At 45.9% G+C, this 25,401-nt stretch overlaps 1 protein-coding gene across 1 annotated transcript in view; it reads right to left on the reverse strand.

The window, feature by feature from the left end:
- Window positions 1-3,340: 3,340 nt before the first annotated feature.
- The window catches only part of LOC138764487 (regulation of nuclear pre-mRNA domain-containing protein 2-like), an 85,719-nt gene continuing 63,658 nt past the window's right edge, over window positions 3,341-25,401 (reverse strand). Inside the window, 6 exon segments of the mRNA XM_069940474.1 lie at window positions 3,341-5,799; window positions 5,801-7,467; window positions 11,611-11,826; window positions 18,125-18,340; window positions 20,107-20,398; window positions 22,530-22,705. Coding sequence (XP_069796575.1) covers window positions 4,501-5,799; window positions 5,801-7,467; window positions 11,611-11,826; window positions 18,125-18,340; window positions 20,107-20,398; window positions 22,530-22,705 — 3,866 coding nt within the window. The 3' untranslated portion in view covers window positions 3,341-4,500.

Below are 25,401 nucleotides of genomic sequence, written 5' to 3' on the forward strand. Positions count from 1 at the left end.
CATTCTTTGAATGTTTAAATCTATAATTTTCAAAATATTAATGTAAAGGAACTTGTCAAAAAATATGACTGAAGAATGAGTAGGTTTTTGCTTTCACAAAGAGAAGGCAGATTCATTAAAGCAGGATGAAACCAGGTGCTTAATTAGCCCCTTTTCCACTGGCACACTGTCCCAGAAATTAACTGGGACAGGGTCCAGCAGAAAAATAAGTCACTACTCGAGTTAACTGACAGCCTCTTCCCCTACTCAACTGATGCCAATTAAAACAATGGAAATCAGGACAGCAGAAAGACACCAATTTCCAGTCGAAGGCAGAACACTCAATCCCCTGGGACGAGTTGTGTTCAGTGGAAAAGCAGTGTCCCAATTAAAGGTGGCCCAGTGGAGAGGGCGCAAATGGCTTCCTATCCCAGGACACTGCATGGCCAATTAACTGGGATGCCAGTGGAAAATAGGTTATCGAGGTTTAGAATAAATCAATCAGTGCAGTCTTCATAGTTTGAAGGAACGTTGAAATTTAACACCCCCCCCCCAACCTCTGAAATTCAAATGCCAGCCAGCTCTAAGTGGGCATTTGCTTTATAATTCAGAATTACTGCATTGTTGTCAATCCCAGATGCACTAATGAATATGAATTTATGTGTCCAATCATCAAATGAAGCAGTCATCAAATTCCAGGTGGAATTAATCCAAAGTCAAAGGAATTGAATATGAAGGGAACTGTGCAAACCATTTGTGAACCGGGGATCTATACTCAAGGTATAAATTATAGCACCAGATGATTGACGCTAACAAGCTCTTCATTACATCTTGTGAGGATTAAACATATAATTTTCATGAGCAAGGTTAATTCCAAAATTAGAAGTTAAAACATCAAAATGGCGCCAGATGTCGGATAATCAGCAAGTCTTGCGTCTCATCAGAGAGAGGTTTACCACCAAGATAACCTTAAGAATTCTTCACATGAGCAGTAAACTGGAAGAGAGGGTCCAGGATTTGAACCTAATTTGTAGAGCGAGAACAACAGGCACAAGTAGGAGTAAATGACAAGTGAGCATTTTTAATTTGCCTGCTATACTATTCCAAAGACATGCTTTCAAAGGCAAATTGGGAATCCAAGCCCTTTCTGATTATGGGTTCACATTGCTTCTTAAAACAAGTCTTTCTTAAGGTTTTTTTTTGGGAAGGATTTGTTCCATTAGTTTTCTTGGCTTGGTCCATAGTACAATTTGACATGGCAGCTAAATGTGAGCAGCATCAAGTTTGGGACGGTGGCGGCGGGGGAACATTTTAGTGACTCTGATGTTAAATGAGCACATTATTGAATAGAAAAAAAATCTGATCCCAGCCAATCCATTATTTGGATTGACAAAAAAGACTTTGTTGCTGATAGAAATTCAAAGGAAATTATTTCTATGGGCAAAGAAGTGATTAGCCAACATATCCAGGTTCCCCAGTTTACTGTCACCTGGCCTCAACCCACTACTAGTAATTGTGGTGGACCCATAAAATAACTTGCTGCTCTAGATTTCTTCTCACTGATTGCACCAGACAGTATCCAACCAGCGCAAGGTGCAATTTCTATCAGATCCAAGGGAGGTTAGAGTATTTCTTAAATGCACCCAAGATCCCCCACAAAGTGTACCAATGCTGCAGGTGACTTTTGTATCTGTAGCATAAAGTGCAACAAATCTCAAGCACCTGTTTTGGTCGAGATTCCACTCTATTTTATGTTGGTAAACTGATGCCTTCTGTTGAAGGGCCATGAATGTTGAGGGCCTAGCCGGTGTGATTTATAGCTAGGTCCTTCCACATCTGGTGACCTGCTGTTCAGCAACATGCAACCACAAGAAGCTGTTGTATTTTGCTCTAGCCCTCACCACATCAATTAACGGCACATTTTACTGTCACACACAGGACCAGCTGGTGAGAGTAAGTCAAGAAATGGACAGCCTCCCCTGCAAAGGTGGTTCGGCTTTCAAGTGTAAAGTGATAGATGTGAATTAATTCACATTCATTTGCTGAAGTGCTCTATTCCTAAAGTAAAGAGGTACCAGGCGACCTTAAACGCCAGTTTTAATTTCTATCTGTACATTAGGCAGGGCAATAAAATGCTACAACATTGAGCCAAACACAACATAGGTTTACAGATCTTCAGAAACAATGGATTTCACCAACCCTCACACTTACGTAATGATACAAGTATGTAAATGCTCATTTATTTGCAGCAAAATGGTGAACTGGCAACCCAAGAAAATTAGATGGGCTTATCTTGTATTAACTATAGGAAATTTCCAAAAAAAAGCACGTTCTCTCTGAAAGGCATCCAAATCTTTCACTCAAGACTTCCCCACACCACCACCACCACCCCCCTCCAAAAGTGAATCTGTGTGGGTTGACTGGACAAGGTATTTACAGGCATGTTCACCTTTGGTGCGGTGACAATGAATCTATAAAGTTACCCTCTTCCTCCAGTAAAATTACATTCACATGGATAAAATGGCAAGTGGTGGCCCATCAATAATTGTACAACTTAGCTCAAGTAGTGTACCTTGAAAAGGGAGCTTCACAAATTAAAGTTTACTAAGCACCAAATCCTAAATTTCATGTCACGTCAATAACACTTTCTAAAAGTTTATAAACTCTTGAGAAAAATAAATGGAGAACTCGATCTTTACATTTTAATTCAGGAAAGTTTTTTTTCCTCTTGCTACATACATATTACATATCATCTGAAAAATAACCATCAAGAAAGTGTGTGAATGTGTATCATGGATAGGTAAAGCTTTCAAAAAAAAAAAGTCCGCTTCTAAAACAGCAAATCAGTCTTCAACATCAGCACAAACTGGATTGTATGGAACCAAGTCTGGTTACACTGTATCCACCTCGATTCATTTTATTTCTTCAGTCACCTTTAATTAAGCAAAAACGAGCTCTGAAACAGGCTGATCATATAAAAGTCACTGTTTTTCAAAGCTGTTCCTGTCATTACTTGGGTCTCATGCCCCCCCCCTACACTGCCCACCACCACCCTCATCCCACCCATCCAGCCCCCCCCCCCCCAACACTGTTATTTACTTCTTTAAATATATAAACAGTGAACAAGGATTGTTCAGCAAGGCATTCCTAGGAGACAAGCAGGTCGATTTGACAAAACAGTGACTGGTTACAGAATGAGTCAAAAGCGGGGAAAATAAAGACAAAGAAAAACACATTGGGTAAGTAGCTTGTGATAATCAATTATTTCACTATCCTTAAGGACAAAAAAAATCAACATCTTAACACTTTGCACAATTACGTCGCCTTGTATCACTGGTGGGCCTATCGCAACAATAGAAGCTTGTTATGTGCCTGAGGAACATTTATTCCAAAGATACCATTTTTTTTTGAGGATCAATGACAGGAATCATTTTTACTGTATGGTTATTAGAAACATTTTGTAAATCTCATCGTGGTCTGCTAGCATAAGCAACTGTGCCCACTCCACTGCTTCCAGTCCCGCTTGCTGCAGATTTAATCTTCTTGCTTGGATTGGTGGAAGTCTTGTCAAATTCTGCGCAGCATCTCAATGAGCAGCGCTGGCACTGCCGGGGGAAGATGCTCCATATTGGCTGAAGGAGGTGCTGTGGAGAAAAAATATTAAACTGCATGCAAGCAGCAGGGACAGCTTATGCGCGTGTGAGCGTGAGTTTAAACATGGATCTCCTGCATTGAAGTGTGGTGGAACTTGTGCAGGCACCCATCTCAGTTGCTGAACTAGTTGATACGAGAAAGGGCTTTTTTTTTTGGCATGGGCACATGCTGTAGCTCCCAGTGAGCAGGCAAACATGAACACCCTGCCTGCCGAAGTCAACTGCATGCAACAGGAGGCTCTCCAAAAACAAGACACCCATGACACAGGCCAAGGCAGGGTGTCTTCATGTTTCTAGAGTCTGGTCTGCAACCTGATTGGACGGCTCCTCTGCAACACTTTCAATGACGAGACACATTTCCTATTTGCATATAGCCATTTCCCCCCCTACCCCTGCCAGAACTGGTACAAAAGTAAAACTAATTTAAAAACAACAAAGTAGCAAAAGGTTGGAAGAAGCTACAGTCTCCTAAGACTTGCGATGATTTTTGCAACAACGCAAATTTTACTTTGTGTAAAAGTGGTTGTCTTGTTCCACATAAGATCGTTGCAGGGCTGAAGTTACAAAAGTCTTCATTTGGAACCTTGGCATGCAGGAGTTTGCAACGATCCTGTTGCAAAATGTTAACCTTAACATACCTTTGACCTAGCACAGCAGGTCAATTTTGGAGAGGGCAGGTGAAAGAATTGGATAGAAACCAGATAGGAAAAAAGACTGGGACACAAAAGACATGGAGGTGACCTAAAAGCACCATGCTGAACTTTTGCCACGATGACCACAGAGCTGCTCAGCCAACATGGGCCAGAGATGAAAGGTTTCACATAATCCCCAAGACAGAACATTCACATTTGTCACCCTCTTTACCTTTTCAGTACCGTGGGGGCATGTACGGTCGCTTGGGAGCAGTGGCTAAAGGGGGACTTCCAAACGGTGGGCCAGATCGTTTCCCACTTTGAAAAGTGTCCCGAGGCCGAAAGGATCCTCGGAAGTCTCTGTGGAAGAACCTACCAGGGCTACTGTAGTCTGGCTGGGTTCTAAAGGGTGGCCCATAGTAATCTCTTTGAGATCTTTGCACTGTGGGCCTGCTGGTTAAGCTGGGGAAGTCTCTTGGAGGGCAAGGGAGTAAGCTAAGGAGTTCTCGAGGTGGTCCAGCTAATGGGCCAAGGAGGTCCCTTGGAGAACCAGGTAATGGGCCAAGAAGGTCCTGTGGTGGAGGAACAGGAGGTGGGACAAGCTGATCTCTTGGAGGAGGGCCAGGTGGTGGGACAAGGTGATCCTGTGAGAGCGGAACGGGAGGTGGTGGACCGAGATGATCGCGGGGAGGAGGGCCAGGTGGTGGGCCAGGAGGGGGAATGGGAGGAGGCCCCAGGTGATCGCGGGGAGGGGGACCAGGAGGAGGCCCAAGATGATCCAGGGGAGGAGGACCTGGAGGGGGCACAGGGGGAGGCCCCAGGCGATCTCTCGGAGGAGGGCCAGGAGGCAGACCAGGAACAAAGTGGTCAGGGGGTGGGCCAGAGGGTGGTGCGATGTGGTCAACGGGGTTTCCCGGTGGTGGCCCAATCTTCTCAGGGGGTGGTCCACTGTGTTCCTGGGAAGAACCGGAGAATGAGCTGAGGTCTCGAAGGGAACCTGAAGAGGCCCCCATATGTTCCTGTGGTGGGCCAGGGGGACCTAAATGATCAGGCAGAGGACCTGGGGGTAGACTCATGTGATCCCTGGAGGATCCAGGTGGGAGTCCAATATCTTGCAAGGGAACTGGGGGAGCACCAATGTGATCTTGTGGGGCAAGGCCGCGGTCTGGAGGAGGCCCAGGTCGGCTGGGAACTTGTGGCGGCCCAATGTGATCGCGCCGGGAGCCAGGAGGAAGTCCAATCTGCTGAGTTTGCCTTTCAAAGGGATTGTTAAAGCTGTTGGATCGATAGCTGCTCGATGATTCAGCGAATCTGCGTTCTTCAAACTGACTTCTGAAGCTGGGCGGGATGCCTTGAGTCATCTCGGAAACATCAATAGATGAGGAATCATCATCAAAATCTGAAATGCTCCCGCTGGGTTCAAACCAACTGCTCCTGGACCCCCCTCTCCCATGACTCATGCTGCCCCTGCCTGACCCTCGGCTGGAATCCAGGGTCTGTATGGGCTCTCCAAACATCAGCCGTCCAGCTGACGGGGGTACTGGAACCTAGCGTCTCGATGGGGGCTCCTTTTTCCTCTATGTTTTCAGGCAACTCTGAAGTGGATATACGAGTCTCAATACAATGCTGCTCTCTGTCTGCATTCTCGGCCATCCCCGACAGTGCAAACATAGTGAGGCTCCCTTTCTCGCTCAAACCACCTGACAGGGCAGGACTGATGGGGCTTTCTAAAGGTTTGTCATCGGTTGGCCTACGCGAGGCATTTTTTAACATGTTTTTGAACTCAATGGTTGAGGTGGCTGAGACAGGAGAGCCCAGTGTGACAGTTTTATCAATGGCACGGCTAAAAGAGGCAGGCACAGCACCTTGTGACAAGGAGGATGGTCGGGAAGGGGTGGAACACAGCAAGTCAGAAAATGCTTTCTGAAGAGGTCCTGCTCGAGACACATCTGAGAAGGAGGGCTGTAATATGATATTATTGGACTCTGAGCGAAAGAACTGATTGCTCTGACCTGGTGAAGGAAGATTCTCAAGATCAATTCCCTGATCATCTTCTCTGTACCCTTTACTATTTGATCTACTAACATAAGCTTCCTGCTTCTTAAGAATGGATTTCATGGGCTTGGAGAACACGGACTTCAGACGACTGTAACTGGCTGAGACGGACTGGTATTCATTGGGGCTCTGCATCTGGTCTGCAGGCTTGTTTGATTTGAGAATAGATTTTGGGGGCTGTTGTGCCAAGTTGGAAATGGAGGAAAGCAGCGGTCCAGCATAATCAAAATCGGTGCAGGGTTCTCCCGTGTAAAACTGCTCTTGAGGGGAGTCTCTGCCAGGGGAAGATTCTTCCCACAGCTCCGAGGGTTTGAAAGAGGAAGGGAATGAACCTCTTCCGCAGCTATATGAAGCATCAGTTTGGTAAGAAGGCACTGAACTAGAGATCTCTGAGTAACCAGTATCTAGGTTTTGAGGCATGGAAAGTGGGGGAGAGATGGTGCTACTGGCGGAAGAGGAGGGGGGGCTGATCAGTTTGGAGAGCAAGGACACTGGATCAAGAGTGCCTGTTGTTGCTGGTTTGTCCATGATTTCATCTTGGGTTGGAGTCCCACCTCGCTCATCTCTGACTGGTGTGCCGTCCTGGTTGTCCAGAATGGAGCTACTGGAATTTCGAGGCCCCTCTGAAGGTTGCAAGTGACTCTTGGAGTCGCCAGAGCCCAAATTGCTCAGGAGGGGGATATTCAGATCTAAAGCCTTGAAGCCTGGGTTGACCTTCAGAAAATTGTGAATTTTCAATTCCAAACTGGAGGGCGAGGGCAGCTGCACTTCACTTTCAGCTGCTACAGCCTCGGTCGATACCTTCTGACCAGTTGTGCTTCCTCTAATTGAAGAGGCCGCACTGCGGGCAGAACTTTCCAGCGCATTAGCGCTGGCAGCTGCCTTCTGGCTTGCGTTGGAGAGAGTAGGGCTGTGGTTTATTGGGGCAGAGTTCACCGAGGAAGAAGAGGAAACCTCTGACGCAGGTGAATTTGGAGAGCAACCAATAAGCCCCTGCATCACTGGTGGAGTACTGGAATTAGTGGTGGGAACGCTCTTGTTCAATGGACTGGTGCCACTTGCTGTTGCTGGGGTAGAAATGCTTTGAGTTGAACTGCTGGATGGGACAGAAGTGTTTCCTGTCACACTCTGAAGCAATGAGGAGAGACCTGATGAGAGAGAAAAAAAAGCGTCATTTTTTTTGTAGATCGATTCTAAAACCTGCATTCGGGTGCAAAAACAAGAGATACAGTTTACAGTTGAGTTGAAAGGTTGTACAGATATGCACTGCTAGACGTCTAGAATACGTCGTGAAATTACGCGTTATGCCATGTTGTCGGTGTGTGAACACCATATTATATACCTAGTAAAGCTATATGGGACACTGTAGAGTACCTGTAAATTTTTTATTTGTAAGTAGTGATCAGTGTGGGGACCAACACGGGGCTGTGGGGAGAGTGTGGGGACAGCGTGGGGCAGTGGGATCAGTGTGGGGACAGCGTGGGGAAGTGGGATCAGCGTGGGGCAGTGGGATTATTTGGGACGGATACAGGGCTGTGGTAAGAGAGCGGGCCAGTGGGATCAGCGTATCGACTGACATGGGCCAGTGGGATCAGCACGGGAACCGACACGGGCCAGTGGGATCAGTGCTGGGACAGCGTGAGGCAATGGGATTAGTTGGAACTGATACAGGGCTGTGCTGAGAGAGCGGGTCAGTGGGATCAGCGCGGGGACTGATACAGGGCTGTGGAGAGAGCAGGACAGTCAGATCAGTGTGGGTTACGGTATACAATTTCCTATAGCTAGTGATTGCATTTCTAAATTGCTGCAGACTTCCTTGTAGTAACTGTATAATTATGCGGTCAGACGCTGCTTGAATGGACATTAAGCGGTGCATACCTGTATTTTAATTCCACTTTCACATATAGAGTAAAACCGCTGGTATCCAGCACCTATGGGAATTTGTAGATGCCGAATGTAAATTTTCTAGTTGCTTGAGATTGTGTGATTGGCGACCGAACACAAGGTGCGCTGATTTTAAGCTTCTGTATTTTTTACCTATTTTTTTTTTGCCAGTTGCTTGAATTCTGGTTATCAGGGTTTTACTGTTGTTCTATTTTAATACGTGGACCTGTATCACAGTGAAACATTCGGAAACATTTTTTGAAAGTGGAGGATTGGATTCTAAGGAAGAGGGAGAAATGTTGATAGCTTTGTGGTGGTTTTTGAAATTGTGACTTTGATGAGTAATTGGAGAGTGCGACGGCTTTCATGATTAGAACATAAGAAACATAAGAGTTGGCCGTCTGGTCCGTCGAGCCTGCTTCCCCCCCCATTTAATGCGATCACGGCTGATCTGATGATAGGTTCATTTCCATCTACCTGCCTTTTCCCTATATCCCTTAATCCCCCATCTCTGTAAAAATCTATCCAACCTTCTCTTAAATATATATTTACCGAGGTCACCTCCAGTGATTCAATGGGCAGCGAATTCCACAGATTCCCCACCCTCTGGATAAAGCAGTTCCTCCTCATCTCCATCCTAAATCTACTCCCCTGGATCTTGAGGCTGGTCTCTCCCACCAATGGGAACAACTTACCTAACTCTAGTTTATCGATGCCCTTCATCATTTTATACATCATATCTGCAAGAACCCCTCTCATTCTTCTAAATTCCAGTGAGTACAGTCCAGACGACTCAATCTCTCCTCATAGGCTAATCCCCTGATCCCTGGAATCAACCTGGTGAATCTCCTCTGCAACACCTCCAAAGCCAGTCCATCCTTCCTCGTGTCAGGAGATCAGAACTGCATGCAGTTCTCCAACCTGCCCGCAGGAAAAAGGAGTCACAGGGTTGTATGTGATGTCATGTATAAAATCTGATGAGAAAATAGGAAGAGATGGAGGGAAAGGATACCCTTCTGTACATACAAAGTACAGTAAATTACATCATCTGTAAGAGCGTATTCAAACAAAAAAAAATTGACACCAAGTATGAAACACACAAGACTTCGGATGCAACCTGCTAGGGGAATTCATCAGGTCAAGTAGCCTTGGTGGTGAAAAATTATTTTTTTCCCCCTCCCACTGAATATCTGCAGAAGACTGCATTTTAACATCACTTACATTAGGTACTGTATGTAAAGCTGGATCAAAGGGATTTTAAATAATCTCAAAAGGGAAGAAAGGTGACATAGCAGAAATGATTTGGGAAAGAATCTTAGAACTTGGGGACGCCCAGGAGACCAAACTGGAGTAATATGCCGACCTCAGATGGATGTCAATTGCTCAGTTGGGTAAATAGAGAAGCTATGGTATAAATATGACAATTTGAAGTCAGTGGTGCATTTTGCCCAGGAGTCAACATAGATCATAAAGGGATGACAGATAGAAATAGTGAGTTAGCAATGAGTTTTTGGCAGATGGAGAGGAAAATCTTAATTCCATGGCCCCAGACTTTCTGATCTCTGTAGCCCACAAAATCAATTCTCACCTTTCCTCTCATCATATCCAATTAAGACCTTTTGTCTGTTGGTCCGAACTCGTCCCATTCTTCCTAGCCTTTAATTCAGATGTTTGTATTTTCAGTATATCTTTATCCCCTATGGACTCTCTGTGCTCTATGCTAAGTTGTCCCAGCATCTGTGTTTCAGAGAGGAGGGGGGGGGAAAGAGAGGGGAAAAAGAGAAGGGGGGGAAGAGAGAGGGGGGGTAGAGAGGGGGGGAAGAGAGGGGGGAAAGAGAGAGGGAGGGAAGAGAGAGGGGGGAAGAGAGAGGGGGGGAAGAGAGAGGGGGGAAGAGAGAGGGGGGAAGAGAGAGGGGGAAGAGAGAGGGGGAAGAGAGAGGGGGAAGAGAGAGGGGGAAGAGAGAGGGGGGAAGAGAGAGGGGGGGAAGAGAGAGGGGGGGAAGAGAGAGGGGGGGAAGAGAGAGGGGGGGAAGAGAGAGGGGGGGAAGAGAGAGGGGGGGAAGAGAGAGGGGGGGAAGAGAGAGGGGGGGAAGAGAGAGGGGGGGAAGAGAGAGGGGGGGAAGAGAGAGGGGGGAAGAGAGAGGGGGGAAGAGAGAGGGGGGGAAGAGAGAGGGGGGGAAGAGAGAGGGGGGAAGAGAGAGGGGGGAAGAGAGAGGGGGGAAGAGAGAGGGGGGAAGAGAGAGGGGGGAAGAGAGAGGGGGGAAGAGAGAGGGGGGAAGAGAGAGGGGGGAAGAGAGAGGGGGGAAAAGAGAGGGGGAAAGAGAGAGGGGAAAAGAGAGAGGGGAAAAGAGAGAGGGGAAAAGAGAGAGGGGAAAAGAGAGAGGGGAAAGAGAGAGGGGAAAGAGAGAGGGGAAAAGAGAGAGGGGAAAAGAGAGAGGGGAAAGAGAGAGGGGAAAAGAGAGAGGGGAAAAGAGAGAGGGGAAAAGAGAGAGGGGAAAAGAGAGAGGGGAAAAGAGAGAGGGGAAAAGAGAGAGGGGAAAAGAGAGAGGGGAAAAGAGAGAGGGGAAAAGAGAGAGGGGAAAGAGAGAGGAGGGAAAGAGAGAGGAGGGAAAGAGGGGGAAGAAAGAGAGGGGGGAAAGAAAGGGGGGAAAGAGAGGGGGAAAGGAGAGAGAGGGGGAAGGGAGAGAGAGGGGGAAGGGAGAGAGAGGGGGAAGGGAGAGAGGGGGGGAAGGGAGAGAGGGGGGAAGGGAGAGAGGGGGAAGGGAGAGCGGGGGAAGGGAGAGCGGGGGAAGGGAGAGCGGGGGAAGGGAGAGAGGGGGAAGCGGGAGAGGGGGAAGCGGGAGAGGGGGAAGCGGGAGAGGGGGAAGCGGGAGAGGGGGAAGCGGGAGAGGGGGAAGCGGGAGAGGGGGAAGCGGGAGAGGGGGAAGCGGGAGAGGGGGAAGCGGGAGAGGGGGAAGCGGAGGGGGAGAGAGGGGTAGGGGGAGAGAGGGGGAGGGGGAGAGAGGGGGAGGGGGAGAGAGGGGGAGGGGGAGAGAGGGGGAGGGGGAGAGAGGGGGAGGGGGAGAGAGGGGGAGGGGGAGAGAGGGGGAGGGGGAGAGAGGGGGAGGGGGAGAGAGGGGGAGGGGGAGAGAGGGGGAGGGGGAGAGAGGGGGAGGGGGAGAGAGGGGGAGGGGGAGAGAGGGGGAGGGGGAGAGAGGGGGAGGGAGAGAGAGAGAAGGGAGAGAGAGGAAAAGGAGGGAGAGAGATAGAAGGGGGAGAGGACTCAAGTTACAGGGAAATGTGGAGAACCAACACTGATGAGGGCTGAATGGTCTTGTTTTGAGAAATACGAAACATGAACATCAACCTGTTGGTTATAGAGATGGAATCAGGAGATGTTCAGTCTTCACACTGTTCTTTCACTTTACCTTGCAGTGCTGGAGCAGAAGGGCCCTGGGTCTTGCTGAGTGCTGACAGGATGCTCTCTGGAGTTAATTCAACTTTTGACAGGATGCTTGCCAGAGGATTGGGAGGAACCGGTGGAGGCTTCTGAACAGGGGCCTTTTGGCTAGTATTGAGCTGTACCCCAGGAGAAGCCACTGATGTTACAGCAAGCACAGGCGTTTGACCAATCACTGGGCTGACTGCAGAGGGCAAGAAAAAGAAATCTGACAAGTTCAATAACAAGACTATCTGACACAGTAATGGAGCACATATGAAAACAATTAAATAAGATGTCAATGCAATTTAACACTTCAAAGGACCAGCAAATTAAAAAAAATAATTATGCAGTCTCATGCAAAACATTACCTGGAATTGTAACATGAGATCTGTCTCTACCCAAATGTGACGACTGACATGCGACTGATTTCTTATTGTACATCACCTGAAAGACTATGTAAATCTTCACAGTAGATGCAGGTAAATCTTCACAGTAGATGCAGAAAACCCAAGTCTGATCTCATAATGACATCACTCAGCAGAGTGGGATGATGCCGGATTTACTTTCGAACCTTTATTACCCAAAGTAATACTCAAGAGAGCTCCAGTTCCCCAACTGTGCAAGGTTTTACCCAGTAGATTGGAGGCACTAATTAACATTGTAAAAATACAATGCTGGTGAAGCTCAGCAGGTTGATACCTAACCGACATTTTGGGCTTCAAAAGGTACCTCGATGAAGGACTCAAGCCTGAAATGTCGGTTAGGTGACTTTATCTTTCTTTGCTCTATAAAGTGCACCATTTGACCTGCAAAGTTTCTCCAGCGTCGTGTCTTTACTTAACCATGTTGTCTGCAGACTTTCACGTTTCACTTCACTAATTACCATAGCTGTCAGTACATGGGAACCAAAGTTATGCTACAGGTATTTATTTCTTATTTGATGCTCTTAAATTCATCCTTCAAATTGCTTGAGCCTACACTTGGGGAAGAACCAAGCATCTATTTTTAATGTTAAACAGTTTAAAACAGAGCCCTAATATACCGCATACCAGACTTTGTAATGGTTTTGATTCTAACCCCAGCTCTGGAATTTTCTCCTTTACATCAAGCCACATTCTGTAATATATTGATTGAGAAGGTACCTAGCTGACCTGTAAAATATTGAGAAGGTAGCTGAATGCTTTGTAGACATTTTTGACTCATGATGCAAGCATTCTGAGATTTAACCAAACCGACCTGTGTTTCCAGTAGAATAAGTTTACCGGGTTACAGATATTTCCAACAAACAAGATAGTCACTCTGATTTAATCGGTATCATGGTCAAACAGTTCACGTTGTTGAGGAAAGGAAAAATGTTGTCTCCTGATTCAACTACTTTCTGTTAGTAACTGATCCAATTCAGTAAAAGAGAGGACAGCATTGCCCAAAAATGGGGCTGCTTAGAAATCAAACCACACTGTCCAATTCCGATGTTCCCTCCCCACCAATCGCCCCTCCCAGCATTATCTGAAATGTTGGACTTCTTCCACAAATGTGGTTCTCCTCCACCACCATCAACTCAGCCCTTACTCACATCTCCTTCATTTCCCGCTCATCTGACCTTGTCACAAACATGGGATTACCCTTGTCCTTACCTCTCCAGTCTCTGCATCCAACATATGATTTCTGCCACCTATAATGTGATCCTATGACCAGACTCTTCTTCTCCCCTCTCTGCCTTCTGTAGGGACTGCTCCCTCCATGACTCCCTCATCCACTCATTTCACCCCACCACCTTCCCCTGTGCCAAACTTGCGCCCACACCTCTTCCCTCGCCAGCATGCGGGGCCCCAAACAGTCCTTTCAAGGGAATCAACACTTCACTGCGTATCTGTGGTAGTGATCTACTGCATCCGATTGTCCCATTGGGGTCTTTTCTACATCGGAGAGACTGGGCACAGACTTGGAGATCACTTCACTGAGCATCTTCGCCTTGTCCGCATTGGTGACTCCCAGAGGTCAACCATTTTAAATCTGCACTCCACTCCCATGCACACACATGTGTCCATGCCCTAATGTACTCTCCCACTAAATTTAGACATACAGCCTGGTAACAGGCCATGAGTCTGTGCCACTCAATTTACACCCAATTAACCTACACCGTCAGGGAAAACCCATGCAGACATGGGGAGAACCTACAAACTTCTTAGTCAGCACAGGATTCATATCCTGGTCCCAATTGCTAGCACTAAAGGCATTGCGCTAACCACTACGCCGACCAAGACCACCCATAAGTTGAAGGAGCAACACTTGATTTTCCATCTGGGCACTCTCCAACTGGATGGCATTAACATTCTCCGGTTTCTGCTAAACTACTCTCTGTTCTCCTCCCTTCCCTTTGTCTTCTTTCCCATGGCTCTCCAACCCCCTTCCCTCTATTCCCAGATCCATCTCTCCTTCCCCTGCTTACTACGGTGCCCTCCCTTATCCATCTACTACCTCCTGTCTTTGGGACCAGGCTCCTCCCCTGCCCCTTCCACTTCACCACTTTGTTTGGGCACCTGCCGACATTTTGCTCGTACTTTGACGAAGGGCTCAAGCCTGGAACGTTGATTATGTACCTTTATCACTGCTACATAAAGTACACCATTCGACCTGCCGAGTTTCTCCAACATTGTGTTTCTACTCCTCTGTGCACTCACCCGTCTCACCCACAATTAACTGATACTTCTGATGGAACATTTGGTTCTGTTACCAATGACCTTTCAGCTGCTTGGCCCTTAACACACTTCTTCCTCCATCTTAAGGGCACAGCCTCCAGTCTATCTACAAACCCGCCAATCATCTTTGCAAACCTCTTCTGCAAGTCTCCATCAAAGCGTGGAGTCTAGACATGGGACCTAAATTGCAGCAGTGCATGAACCAAGACTTACAACAGTTCAAGACTTCCTCAGTCGTGCACTTCATCCAAGACCCATTCTTTGTTTGTCACCATTTTTTTGCTTCAGGACTTTCAACAACCTCTGCAAGCAGATTCCCCCCCAGATCCCTCGGTTTATCCATCCCTTCAGTATTGTGCCCCTCCTACGTCCCAACTGCCTTGCTGCTCATTTTTCTACTTTGCATATGCAGCTTCTTGGTTTTTTTTTTAAATCATCTTCTGCACAATTCAAGATTTGAAGGACACTTAGAAACGGTGTCCTGGACATGCAGATCCAAATCATTACCATATATTTAGAAAGCAATGGTAAGAGTCCCAAGGGTTTGGGTAATTCCTTCCCCTCGAGATTAAAGAATGCGCTTCCATCATTCGTCTCCTGTTACATCGCCAACTTTCTTTCGTTGCTGTCACAAATGCTATTAATTCATGGCTTTCAACCTGATGACATTTGCATGTAAACACATCAGCTGGATTTCCCACATCAACCATCTCTTTCATTTCAAAGTATGCTGTCGTTAGCTCGGCATGATTTGTCTCCATGCTAGTTCCCTCTAATTTGTCTAAAAAGGCTGGTAATCCCATCTCTGATGACTGTGTCAAGGTTAAAAAGTTACAACTGTCACCCCCTCCATCCTTTTTGATCAACATTGTAACATTTGCTATTTTTCAGGCATTGCTCAATAGCTGTTCAGAATATTGGGGTCATATGCTTCTGCTTTTCCCTCTCTTTCCACCCTCATCAAGCTGGGAGGTACCCAGGTGATTTACCTCGTATCAGCGTAGAGTCTTTCTAGTCCTCATCATCCCTTTTTGCCACATGCAGAACCTTGATGACATTTTCCTTTGGCTGACACTTCAGTCACTTTTTCCAAAGCATCCCAGCCATTCCTACCGTCTCAGATTAAATTTCTTTATTAGACTCCAAAAAGCCCCACTTCTCTTCCAACCCTTTACCTGTTCACACGGCAACAGAATACTTTGGGATTACCTTCATGTTGGTGGTCATTGTTTTCGTGAGCTCTCTCTGCCCCTCACATTCTCTTCTTGTTTTCACTGGTGTAACACTCATTGATGCTTTAACAGTAAATACCCAGTAACAAACATCTTTACTTCAAAGGATTCTTTCATCTTCCACAAAAATATTAAAGAACAGAGTATCTTATAATTCATTCAAGACATATGTCTAAGGCAATTTTTTTTAACTTGGAGTCAGTATCCAGCACTGATGGGGATTGGCAGATGCCCAATAAGTGTAATTTCAGGTTGCCTGACATTGCATGTTACGTGATTGACAAACTGGTGCCAATTGTATCCACAATTTTTTTTAAGGTGGTTGCTTGAATTCCAGATAATGGGGATTTTTACTGTATCTAATCACGTTCTTAAAATGAAGTAGAAATGCTCCCTACTCCAAAGCAGTTAAATTAGCTGTATCTTTTTAAAGTTGAGAACAATTTCACAGATTTGTTATCATTTTGCCTTAGACCCAGGTACTACTTAACTCAAACCATACCCAAGACAAAAATCAATGCTTTATAATTTCACAATATGATAGGAAACATCAGGGTTTATGCTTTGTTAAGGATTTTGATTGAACAAAGTAAATGGACATTAACTATCACTGTTGGTGTCCAAACATTTCACTCCAGGCTCTTTAATGCAAATACATCTTGCTGTTGGCTTTGGACCTTCAGTGGGGAAGTATACATCTCTGACCATTTATACACGGCTTCCTGTAATGAATGCCTGCTCACGTCCTCAGACTGTTTCTAATCCAGGATCCTTCTCAGAATCTTTAGCCTTCTATTCATCCAGCCTCTACCCAAGAGGTGAAGAGAACCCGTCAGATATCACAGTGTCTGCGTCATCAATATTTGTACAAATGCAAGAATTAAGATGCTTTTTAAAAGAGTCAATCCAGACTAACCTTATTTTGTACTAAAATGCACCATATTCATTTTTATTATGATGTATATAATCAACAATACCTTTAACCTGGCAATAGCACAATTTTTCCCACATTTCTTAGCAATAAAATCATCAAACTGGTTACTTCGCGTGATCTCCCAAGAGCTATTTTTTAATGAGATTATACGTGATACCAAATCTCCACCGAGGCAGGGAGGCAAAAGGCACAACTCAGAATTGTCTGTTTTTGCAAACGGCAGTTAAACTTTAAATGCGAGTAAGATGTTTAGAGAAAATGGAAAATTCTAACACAAGCACTGAATGACATTATTTAGCATTTTCAAGTTAGGTGCAGCCCAATTGAAGTGTTCCTTCTCCATACCCGTGACCAAACTGCAACCGCAGAGGACAAGAGCACAATTTCTTACATTAATCTTTTTGCACCCACCCTCAAAGACCAACAGCTTAGTAAGGGCAACTTCTTTTTCTCAAAGGCTGATAAATCCACTTACTGTCTTGGAACGACAATGGATTTCTTTTCCAAATTCTCAATAATCAAAAGGCAAAATAAATAGGCTGACACTATGTAGCAATACTTAACATTCAGAGAACTGCCATTTTGCAGAAATATGATTCCCCAAACAAGTTATTTATTGGTCAGTTTTTTCAATGTTGACTATAGATAGAATGACAAAGTACAAAACCATAGTAACTTCAGTGGCCACCTGTGAATGCCCTGTTGTGGGTCCAATTTGATTCCAAGCACACAAGGGTCATCAGTATGCAAATAAATTTAAATTATAAACAGTCTCTTTCAGCCCACGAGCCCATGCCACCCAAATAATCTGCTGACCCCATACGTTTTGAAGGGTGAAATGAAAATGGAGCACCCAGAGGAAACCCACACAGACCCAGGGAGAACGTACGAACTCCTTACAGACAGCTCCGGATTCGAGCCCCAGTCATTGGCACTGTAACAACGCTGCACTGACTGCTACGCTAACTGTCCCGTCCAAATATAAGATTTAAAGTAGTCACCAAAATAATAGCAGAGAGTACATTCCACAGTATGTTTTGATCACTCACGATATTTGGTGCAGTAAAAGACGATTAACCATTGGGTAAGGAACATGACCCTGATCAATGAATCCCAAGAGAATTCTAAGAAACAGGTACTTATACGTAGAAGCCTGTTCAAATGTTCTGGAGGGCTGGAAATTTATCAGAATAAATATGTGACTTTTAAGTCATGAGGCAGACTCTCTTGGGGTGAGACTAGCTGCTTGGGGCAGTGCCTCTTGCTGTAACTGATTTTGCATGCTTTGCAAAGAAATTAAGAATATGTTTTTGCAGCTGTATTCATGTTTGTTTCAAGCAACTTCAGGTCCTCTTTCACAAAGGTACCACTCACCCATCAATGCAGTGGGTTGTCATACTAGATCGTGTGCTCAAGTCACAGAATGGTTCTTAAAAGCACAAACTTCATTTGCAGGTAAACTGTAAACAAAGGAACCGGGCTGACGAATGCCTTTTCAAACCGAACTGAATAGCAAGTCAATGAATTGACAATTAAAACTTCTTTGCCAAAGAAGACACTACCATACCATACCCATGAACAACTCTGGAGTAATGCCTGCTTGAAGCAGTGTCTGGCAAAGCCCCTACGTCTCACCTGTGTTCTTCATGGCTGTCGTCAGGCTGCTCAGGATAGAACTAATTTTGCCCAAGTCGATATTTGCCAGGTTTGGGAGGCCCAGGGGTGGCGTCGTGGAGCTACTCTTTGCTTGTGTGCTCTCTGCCTGGGTGGAAGCCTTTTCTGGCTCTGGGCTCGCATTTGCTGGGATTGTGTTTGGACTGGATTCCTCATTCTTCTCCTCACTTTCCACTTCTGAAGAGCAACAGTTAAAAAAGAAAAAGGTTCAAATTGGAATATTTTATGACTGTTCCTAGTTGTAATTGATTTGTCTGCAAATATCCTCCCATCCAAACGCAAATGGTTGAAGTCAGATGCATTAGCATTAAGTTGTCATAGTATTTTTCAAACTGACCCAACTCTATTCTTGCACACATTCAAGCAAAGTTTATTGGCATATGCAGTAAAAACACAATGCCGGAGAAACTCACTGGCCGAACAGTGTACTTTATGTAGCAGAGATACCGTATATGCCATTGTAGAAGATGGAATTCCCATCTAAAATGTTGGTTTGAGCAACATCCTTTGTATAAGACGACCCAAAAAAAATGGTACTACCACTGACCAGTGGATGCTGTTAAAAGCAAATCACAATATTTTAATAATAAATCATCATTTAACAGTTAAAATTTAATTTGGATATTTTAAAATAAACGTCTGTCAGCTCCAGTAATAGGCCGTTTAAAGCCGACAGCAAACAGACCAGCAGATGGACCCCACAGAGAAGCACGGAAACTTCCCAACTGGACATGCACAAGATTGCGTGGGAGCCGTCAGGAAGATGGCAGCAGTGTTGTGACTTTGTGGTCAAATTTTATACTCTTTGTATATACAGGACGACCCGATTTTAAGGTGAAATATTTTAAGTTTTGGGATCGTCCTATACAATGACATATACAAATAACAATACATAACTAACGTTTCTGGCTTCAGCCCTTAACCCCATGCCACCCAATTAACCTACAACCCATGTATGTTTTGAAGGGTGGGAGGAAAGAGAGCACCCGGAGAAAACCCAGACACACGGAGAATGTCCAAATTCCTTGCAGACGGCACTGGGTTCGAATCCCGGTCGCTGGCGCTGTAATAGTGTTGTGCTAACTGCTACACTAACCATGCCTTCCAGTAACAGATTAGGACAACATTAAATCCAGTACCAAACACAAAGTTTTCAACTAATTTCCAGGGACTGAGCAGTCAATAGAGGTTCTGTTATATACAGGATCGCTAACCATGCTGCACATGGTGCTGTGCACGGCTCATAGCACCGGAGGAAGTATAAACACATGGACTACACCACCACACACACAAGGTCAACTGCACTGAGGTTTGAGCTTTCTTCTTTTCCATAGATCCAGCCTGACTGCCCAAGGACTTGGTAACCTCTGAGATTAGAGTTACTGAAAAAGACTGAAAATTGTGAGAGGCACAGATAAGGCCAGCACCTTTTTCCCAGGGCGGAAGCAAACACCAGGGGACATCTCTACAAAGTGAAGGGAGGGAAGTTCAGGGGAGACATCAGGGGTAAGTCTTTTGTACCGAGAGTTGTGGGTACCTGGAATGCATTGCCAGGGATGGTGGTGGAGGCTGGAACATTTAGGGGAGTTTAAAATACTCTTGGACAGGCACATGATTGAAAGAAAATGGGAGAATTATGAGGTAGGGAGGGTTTAGATTTTTAACAGTTGGCACATCATGGGCCAGAAGGCCTGCATTGTGCTGCAAAAAAAAGAGGCGGAGAGATGATCTTGTAAAATTTTAAATGCATCGTACAGGGGATAGGGAGTCAAAATATCACCTTGTGGGCAGCTATTACAACAGGCCCTTCGTTTCATCAAAGCTAACATGGCAAAATGGAGAGGTTTCCAGATTCAGAGGCTGCCATAGCTGGAGGCCAAGCAGCCCCGTTGACCTGCTCTGAGCCTCTGATCAGGGAGAAGAACTACAGCCAAGCCTGATACCTATTATGTTTGTTGTTCCCGCTGCATCGTCGTCTGAAAGCTCCATATCCTCCACGTCACAGTTATCACCTGAAGCCTCAGGCGTTGGTGGTGCAGGGGTCTCTTCCGTCTCCTTCGGCAGCTCCGGGGCAACCTCCTCGACAGGGCGAACAGGGGATTCGGAGCCCGTTGGTGACGGCGCGTCCATGCTCGGAGATGGAATGGGAGACTCATCTGGATTAGGAAGAGATGTTTTCAGCTGATCCAACTTCTTCTTTAAGTTGTTGACTCTGTTGGCAAATGTCTTGTATGCCTGTGAGAAAATAATCAGTAGCAACAAAGGCAAACGATGAAAGAAATAGGCAACAATGCTTCCTCCCATGTCCCAACAGACTCTATAAGCAACTAAGAATCTGGAAGGAAGGTTGCAGTTTTGCACCAGTGATAAGAAGCAACAAAAACAGCTGACAAAAAGTTGCTGGAGAAAGCAGGTCACGTGGCATCCACAGGAAGCAAGAGACAGTTGGTGTTTCAGCCCTGAGCCCATCATCAGGAGTGTTGAAAATCAAGTAGATACCTGAACAAAAAAAAGAGCACAGACTAACGGGTAATAGGTGGATACAGGTGGGAGGGTAGAAGAGAAAGTAGCTGAGAAATGATGGGGAAAGAGGGCAGAAGGTTAATAGGAGAAGGGGATGGGGGTTGCTGGAGGAAGGGAGAGGGAAACTAGAGGAGGGGGTTAACAGAAATTGGAGGTCTATGTTAATGCCTCCTGGTTGGAGACTGCTAAGATAAATACAAGGTGTTGTTCCTCCAAATTGGCAGTTCATAAGGCCAAGGACAACATATCAGTTTGGGAATGGTAGGTGGAATGGCTGGCCACTGGAAGATCCTTTCTGTTGTGGCAGAAAGAGTGAAAGTGCTCCCAATCGGCTTCCAGTCTCCCCAATGCATCGGAGGCCTCAACAGGAGCAGCAAATGCAGTAAATGAACCCTACAGATTCAATAGTGAAGTATTGCTTCACCTGGAAAGCGTGTTTTAGGCCCCAAATGGTGATGAGGGAGTGTGAGTACATGTGCAGCACTTCCTGCGGCCGTAGTTACTGAGGGGGGTGATTGGTGGGAAGGGATGAGTGGAGGAGGGAATCGTGGAGCATATTCTTCTCCATAATTTCCTCTGATCCAATGGGAGATGATATTAGAGAAACTTGAGTGAACTGCTACTGCAAAGCAGACACTGCAACCACAAAGTCCAAGGGGGGGGCTAATGGCTATGGGGAGATGTAGAGGACAACGGAGAATCAAGTGGATGAGAATATGTAGCTGGAGACATTTCCATTTACCTGCTACTTTTGTCATAAGAACATCAGAAATAGGAGCATGATTTGGCCATTTGGCCCGTCGAGTCTGCTCTGCTCTGTGATCATGGCTGATCTGCTCATCTCCCCATATCCCTTAATTCCCAACTATGTAAAAATCTATCCAAGCTCGTCTTAAATATATTTTGAGGTCGCCTCCACTAGGTAAGAACATTTGAGATTCCCCATCCTCTGGGAAAAGCAGTTCCTCTTCATCTCCATCCTAAATCTTGAGGCTATGTCCCTTAGTTCTGGTCTTCCCCACCAATGGAAACAACTTACCTACCTCTATCTCATCTATGCCTTTAACAATTTTATAAGATCTCCTTTCATTCTTGTCAATCTCAGAAAGTACAGATTCGATTGTTCCTCTTAGGCTAAGCCCCTCATCTCTGGAACCAACCTGGTGAACCTCCTCTGCACCACCTCCAAAGCCAGTATACCCTTCCTCAAGTAAGGAGACCAGAAATGCATGCAGTGCTCCAGATGTGGCCTCATCAGTTCCTTGTAGAGTTGCATCATAATCTCCCTGCTCTTAAAATTCAATCCCTCTTGTCCTTCTAAGTATCAGAAGTACTTGAGGAAACAAGCCTTCTGTAAATCTACTTGAAACATTGATTATCTTTTGCCTTGCATGGATGCTGTCTGATCTGAGGAGTTCCTGTTGCAGGAGATTATGATCCAAGAAGTGAAGAAACAAAACTTCCTGAGGGGAAGTCACCAAAAGACACAACCATGAAGAATAGGAAGCAGAATAAATAGTTTTGACACACCCCAACATTTACCAATGGTGGGACAACACTGCCTGCTTACTGGAAATACTCAAGTTTGGAAAAATCAAAAGGGCATGAGATGGTTTAATTTTTCAGGATTATGAGGGAAATGGAAAGTTGATCCACATTGCCAAATGATACAAATTAAGAAACTCTGAAATAAGGCCGAGTTAAGTTTTGCAAAGAGGATAATAGATTTGGAACAAGTTAGGAAGACAACAAATCAGAAGATGACCATGCTTCAGAATGCACATCTGTGGGAAACCCCATACAAACGTGGCACGAATTCTCACTGAGGATCAATGATACTTACGTTGGCGACAATCTTCACCTCCTTGTACTGAGCCTCGTAGAATATTTCAGCGTTTTCTAGAGCTTCAATGAGTGGCGGGGTTTTCTTCACTTCTCTCTCGAGCTCAGCACAGAATTCTTCCAGTTTGGAACTGGATTCCTCAAAATCTTTGGAAAATCGTTTCCCCCCAGCGCGATCTGCAAAATGAGAATGAACTATTCTACTGAGCAAGACATCTGACCTGGACAAATTACTTGGCGTTATCATTATCGTGGCTGGCTTTACAAAAGACTAAATAAATGTGTGAAGAATGGAGCAAAGATATTAATTCAAAAATAAAACACAAACATCTGCACCTGTAAAAACACGACGCTGGAGAAACTTGGATCAAACAGTGTACTTTACATAGCAAAGATAAAGATACAGAACCAACATTTCAGCCTTCATTAAGGTATAAGCAAAATGTCAGCAGGTGCTTGAACAGGAGCGGTGTGTTTTTCTTATATTAATTTAAGATTCATTGAAAAAAACCACAACAACAAATCTGGGTGATTCAAAAACAAAGTGAAATTTAAATGCTAATGGACTGCTAAAGATTTTTAAAAATCTTTGGACATACACACGGCAAAAGGCCCTTATGGCCCATGAGCCCGAGCTGCCCAATTGACTGACAAACCTCCATGGGTTTTGAAAGGTGGGAGGACCACAGCGAATCCACACAGATACGGGGAAAATGATAGCGCCGAATTTGAATGCAGGTTGCTGGCACTGTAACAGCATCGCGCTAACCGCTACCAATGTACACTACCAATGTAAATTCAGGTGCAATTGTCCATTTTTCTTGGTCATACCTATTTTATCTGTTCCCCATGATTCCTGCAATTTTTACAATAATTTGACCCAAGCCCTCTGGTGATAGACCATCGAAGCAGCGCTCTGTGACATTAGGTTCTTTCGCTAACTGTTTCCCCCCACCCCTCCCCCAGCCATTACAACTTGCACTCATAGGGTGGCACCAAATCTCATCGAATAAACCAGCAAGTTCGCCCACATTTTCCAACAGAAAGTTACAGCATTTTTCGAGGGCCTGGGGCATACAAGGTCCCGGAAAGCAATCGCACCAGAACAAGTGCGGCCACAAAGCTCCTCAATTGACATCTGACAGGCAGCAAAGCCCCCTTTCCAGTTTTACTCTGTGATAACATTTTGTCAGCGTTTCTGATATTCGGGATCATTAAAAATCTACAATGATCAAATTGAGGCGGTAAATGGTGCGGGTGGAGGCGCGGATGAAGGCGGCCAATGGTGCGGGTGAAGGCGGCCAATGGTGCGGGTGAAGGCGGCCAATGGTGCGGGTGAAGGCGGCCAATGGTGCGGGTGAAGGCGGCCAATGGTGCGGGTGAAGGCGGCCAATGGTGCGGGTGAAGGCGGCCAATGGTGCGGGTGAAGGCGGCCAATGGTGCGGGTGAAGGCGGCCAATGGTGCGGGTGAAGGCGGCCAATGGTGCGGGTGAAGGCGGCCAATGGTGCGGGTGAAGGCGGCCAATGGTGCGGGTGAAGGCGGCCAATGGTGCGGGTGAAGGCGGCCAATGGTGCGGGTGAAGGTGGCCAATGGTGCGGGTGAAGGTGGCCAATGGTGCGGGTGAAGGCGGCCAATGGTGCGGGTGAAGGCGGCCAATGGTGCGGGTGAAGGCGGCCAATGGTGCAGATGAAAGCGCGGAGGTGGCCAATGGAGTGGGTGAAGGCGCAGAGGCAGTCAATGGAGCAGGTGAAGGTGCGGAGGCGACCAATGGTGCGGGTGAAACTGAGATTCAGAATTGTAAATGGGAGATAACCAGTATAAAGAGGAGGTAAGAGGAAAGGGAACTGCAGGCAATAGGTGGAACCAGGTGAGAAGTGAGTTGACAGGATGGGGACTGGGTTGGGAAAAGTAAAAGCTGGAATCCTGTAGGAAACACAAGAGGTTGCAGATACTGGAATTTGCTAAAGGAGGGACGATGGGCAGACGGAACCAGTCTGAAGGGGTGGGTTAGCAGAACCGTAAGGTCGATTGTGTGGGCAATAGGCAGATGGGACCAATTGACGGAGGGAAATGAAGCTGGGAACCAGAAGAGAGAAAAGAGCACAGGGACTGTAAGTTACCTAAAAACAGAAAGTTCAACGTACATGCCACTGGGCTGGCTGTGGGTGCCCCAGGAGGAAAATTAGATCTGGTTTGATTTTGGCGTCACCCTGGCAGTGAAGAAAGCCAAGGTTGGTGTGGAAATAAGTGGACTGAGGGAGAGAATGCAACCAGGAGCTCAGGATGGGCAGTATGAAACGAGGAAATTGAGGGTGATAGTAAAGACCCAGAAGAGATTGGAAATAGGATAAGACACAGGGTCTGACAAAGCTGATGAGAGGGAGAGTTTGAATAGAAATAGCAAAATGGGATGGAAGCTCAGAGGAGAGACAGAAGGGTAGAGAGTGATGGACTAGAAGCACCACAAGGTCCAATGTGTGGGTGATAGGTCCAGGTGATGGAGGGAAATGAAGCTGGGAACCAGAAGAGGGAAAGGAGGCTTTTGCTCCAGGAATCTACCCATCCTTGGACCAGATAACTGGTACAGCAGGAATACCACGGTCAAAGGTCAAAACAATGGCTATATTTTTAACGAGACAATGAAAGAAACCTTTGAAAGGTCAGCTAACAACATGCCACACCAAGTCCTTTAGTGAAGATGAGAGCAAATATCGTGTTTTGCTCGTAGCAGCTGTTTGAATAAAGTTGTGTGAAAACAGTAATGGCGTCGCCCAGGATGAGGAGCTGGTTGATGCCGCTCATTGGGGTGACTCTCTTAAAGGGTCTGCTTATTCTCTGCTTAGTAAGAGTCGCCCCAGTCAGAGCTTTTATC

This window comes from Narcine bancroftii, chromosome 5 (genome assembly GCF_036971445.1).
Source record: "Narcine bancroftii isolate sNarBan1 chromosome 5, sNarBan1.hap1, whole genome shotgun sequence".
In the NCBI taxonomy this organism is placed as follows: domain Eukaryota; kingdom Metazoa; phylum Chordata; class Chondrichthyes; order Torpediniformes; family Narcinidae; genus Narcine; species Narcine bancroftii.